Genomic DNA, 3,170 nt, shown 5'->3' with positions numbered 1-3,170 from the left:
TATTTTAACATTGAAAATCGGACCATTAGTTGCTGAGATATCGACATTAGAAAATGGTGTGTTGTTTGGGTGGGACTTAGAAAACATCAATTTTCCTGTTTTTAAATCTTTGCATGGCAATATCTCAGCAACTAAGGGTAGTAGCAACAAAGTCCGAATAAGCAAAATATGTAGAATTATTTCAGCTTTTCAAAAATATTTTTTTCAAAGGTGGACAAACATGTGCACTAATTTTAAAAAGTGAAAAACATGTACTATTTTCAAAAAAGTCACCTTAAAATGGATTTAACTTGAAAATGGTGCACTTTATCAAAATTTCACTAAAGTAATTTTTGATTGCAAATTTGATTTTACATCGAAAAATGAAGTTCAAAAATTTTTGCGACCAATTTTTCGATCTTTTGAATTTTCAATCAAGACTAACATTTCAAAAGGGCCAAACATTCAATGTTATAGGAGTCGTCTCCACGCTATAAGTACAAACAACACACCAAACCAAGCCTGCTTCGGTGGACTCGCAATCCACAGGTCGTCAGTTCGAACCCTGGGGTGGAAGGTTCCTTAAAGTAGAAAGAGGATGGATGCTCTCCCCATCCATATCCTTTGGACTCCTAGGGTCGAGCAGAATCTTCTAATAGAGACCACAAAAGACATGGGTCGTTAAAGTAGATGGATTGATTTTTGATGGCAACATGCTGTTCCGCTAATTAGACATTATTAAAAGATGAAAAAAAAGAATCTGTTGAACATTTCATATGGCATGAAACGTTTCAATACAGTCTGCAAATTGCACCACATGGTGAAACGTTTCTTCCACTGCGCCTGCACACTATCGCGAGCACTGCAAAACTTTCAAAGATGACTCACTTTTGTTTTGCGGATTTTCCACTCTTTCACTGTACCATCTCACTAGCTCACTCAGTGCTCTATTGCGTTCCCCACATCGAATTAGTTGACAGCCAGAATTGACCGCGTACGTTTCGTTTGTGAATGCTTCTAATGGAAGCAGCCGAGTTACCACCCCTTTCGGGGCGCATTCTGGAGCGCATCTTTCAACACTTGAGTGCATTCCAGTTGGGACGCGCCCGGCTCGCATGCCGCCAGTGGAACGAAGTGATTTCCGGAAGTCCACAATTGGTGGCCAAGTTTCGCCTTTCGTTGGAGCGTTTCTTCCGTGGGGGGGAAACGGAGCGGGATTTTATGTTGGAAAATGTGAAAACTTGTTACAGTACTGTTGATTATGGTGCTAGTCACCTTATACAGGTGGAGCAAGTGTGGGTTACGATTGGGCCGAACATTCGACACTTGATCATCCATGACTGCTGGTTGGATTTGTCAAAAGTGGGCTATATGCTGAGATATTTGCCAAACTTGGAGGAGCTAACTTTTACGCCGTATTTCTTGGAAAGTGATATGATTAAGGACGTGAAGATTGACTATCGAATGGATAAACTGGCTACACTGACAGTTGGGTCAACGGACAGGATTGACGACGTTTTGGACCTGTTCAAACAAATCTGTTCAAACTTGGTGGTTTTGAGAGTTTGCTGTAAAAAGTTTGATTGCAATGAAGAAAAGTTGTTAAATTTGATATTTGCATCGAGAGACACTCTTCAGGAAATCAGTTTGAAGAAGTACAATTTTGAAGACGACTTTTTGCCAAAAATATCTTCGATGGATCGACTGGAATTGAGGCGGTTATCACTGAAGCAATGTTACATTGAAATTGAAGAAGATATATTTAATCTTTCACTTGCACAGCCACTGCTTGAGCACCTCGATATTCAGTCAGCACAATTGAGAAGCAATGAGGTAAGTTAGTGAGGAGATGTTATCAAACCCAATCGTAATTTATTAAATTTTGCAGGTTTTAGTCAAAATTGCACAAAATCTACCGTACTTGAGAAGCTTGAAAATCAACTTAAACAAACTCAAAGGATCACTGATGGACGAATCTCTTAACTGCATGTCAGAGTTAGAACATTTGAAACTCATTAGTGAGCAACCCAAAAGAATCGATATCAGCAAATTCCAGAACTCAAACCTTGCCAAGTTATCATTATCCGGTGTTACACTCACGATGAATACCCTAGAAGGGATCTCCAACAATCTTCCAAAACTAAATAATCTCACTCTGGAGTGTTCCGAGCACAAATCTCCAATACCTCAAAGTGTTCTTCATTCCCTGGAATCCCTCAAGCTCAAACAAGTGACGAATCTGAGCACCATAATTTACCCTACAAAATCCACCTGGGACCTCAGGCAACTGCAAGTGATTTCCTGTGACTTATCGGGAAAATCGCTGCAAACGATTAGTCAGCAATGTCCCCTTCTTGAATCAGTCCACCTGGAATCTACGTACTACGTATGTGATCGCGACGTGCAGCTGCTGTGTCGGACGCTGAAACGACTCAGATCGTTGAGTCTCGTGGACTGTCGACTCGTTAGTGATGTCACCGTTGAGAACGTGATCGTGCACTGTCGGAAGTTGGAATATCTCCGGATGGAGTACTGTCGGAAGGTTAAGAAAAATCGACGCTGGTATAATGCTCAAATGAAGCCAAGATTTAAGATCAGTATTGGACCAGAGAGCTGGTACAAGGATAGTTGAGCAGGAAAAGCTAGTAAAAACAACTTTGTCTGAGAAGAGTGTTTGCCAAATAAAAAATAAACCCAAAATAGACAATACAAAAAAGCTGAAAATAAAATCTTTAGTTTACAACATGGATAATCCTCACTCAGTCCAAAGCCTAAAACAAGTTCGTCAACGTTACGTGTGTGTTAAAAGTGCCAGTTTTCTCCTCGTCTCCATCGGAAAGAAAAATGGTCATTTTCACCGCACAAAGAAGCGGGCAACCCTGGTGGACAGTGACAAACTGAGCTGAGCTGTTGCAAAAGGCCTGGATCATTGTCATGTCTCAGGACGCATAAGCATCAAGCGCGCAAACAAAAAAAAATGTGGCCAAACACTCGACGGTGTCAATCATTCTGGGCCTGAACTTTTGACCTCGGTGTTCGTCCGTCCGAGATTGACGGATCCTGAGGTTAGCCGCAAGGATACGGAGTATCTTTTTTTCAGCTTGGTGATTAAGGGGAAGGTTTTAAAATTCGACTTGGAAAAGTATTTTGAAAATCAAAAATCTTGACGAAAAACTTGGAATTTGAAAAAG

General features: G+C 40.7%; 1 protein-coding gene across 1 annotated transcript; it reads left to right on the top strand.

Annotated features, from left to right (window-relative positions):
* Positions 1-943: 943 nt before the first annotated feature.
* On the top strand, positions 944-2,700 carry LOC120416274 (F-box/LRR-repeat protein 2-like). Its single transcript, XM_039577976.2, has 2 exons — positions 944-1,812; positions 1,868-2,700. The coding sequence occupies exons 1-2, from the start codon at positions 991-993 to the stop codon at positions 2,609-2,611; spliced, it is 1,566 nt and encodes a 521-aa protein (XP_039433910.1). The 5' UTR covers positions 944-990; the 3' UTR covers positions 2,612-2,700.
* The last annotated feature ends 470 nt before the right edge of the window (positions 2,701-3,170 follow it).

Source organism: Culex pipiens, chromosome 2, assembly GCF_016801865.2.
Source record: "Culex pipiens pallens isolate TS chromosome 2, TS_CPP_V2, whole genome shotgun sequence".
Lineage (NCBI taxonomy): Eukaryota > Metazoa > Arthropoda > Insecta > Diptera > Culicidae > Culex > Culex pipiens.
This window is presented reverse-complemented; position numbering and strand designations above follow the sequence as displayed.

Coding starts and splice junctions, on each gene's coding strand:
- LOC120416274 (XM_039577976.2), top strand. CDS start 991: ATGCTTCTAATGGAAGCAGCCGAGTTACCACCCCTTTCGGGGCGCATT. Junction 1,813..1,867: donor CACAATTGAGAAGCAATGAG/GTAAGTTAGTGA, acceptor TAAATTTTGCAG/GTTTTAGTCAAAATTGCACA.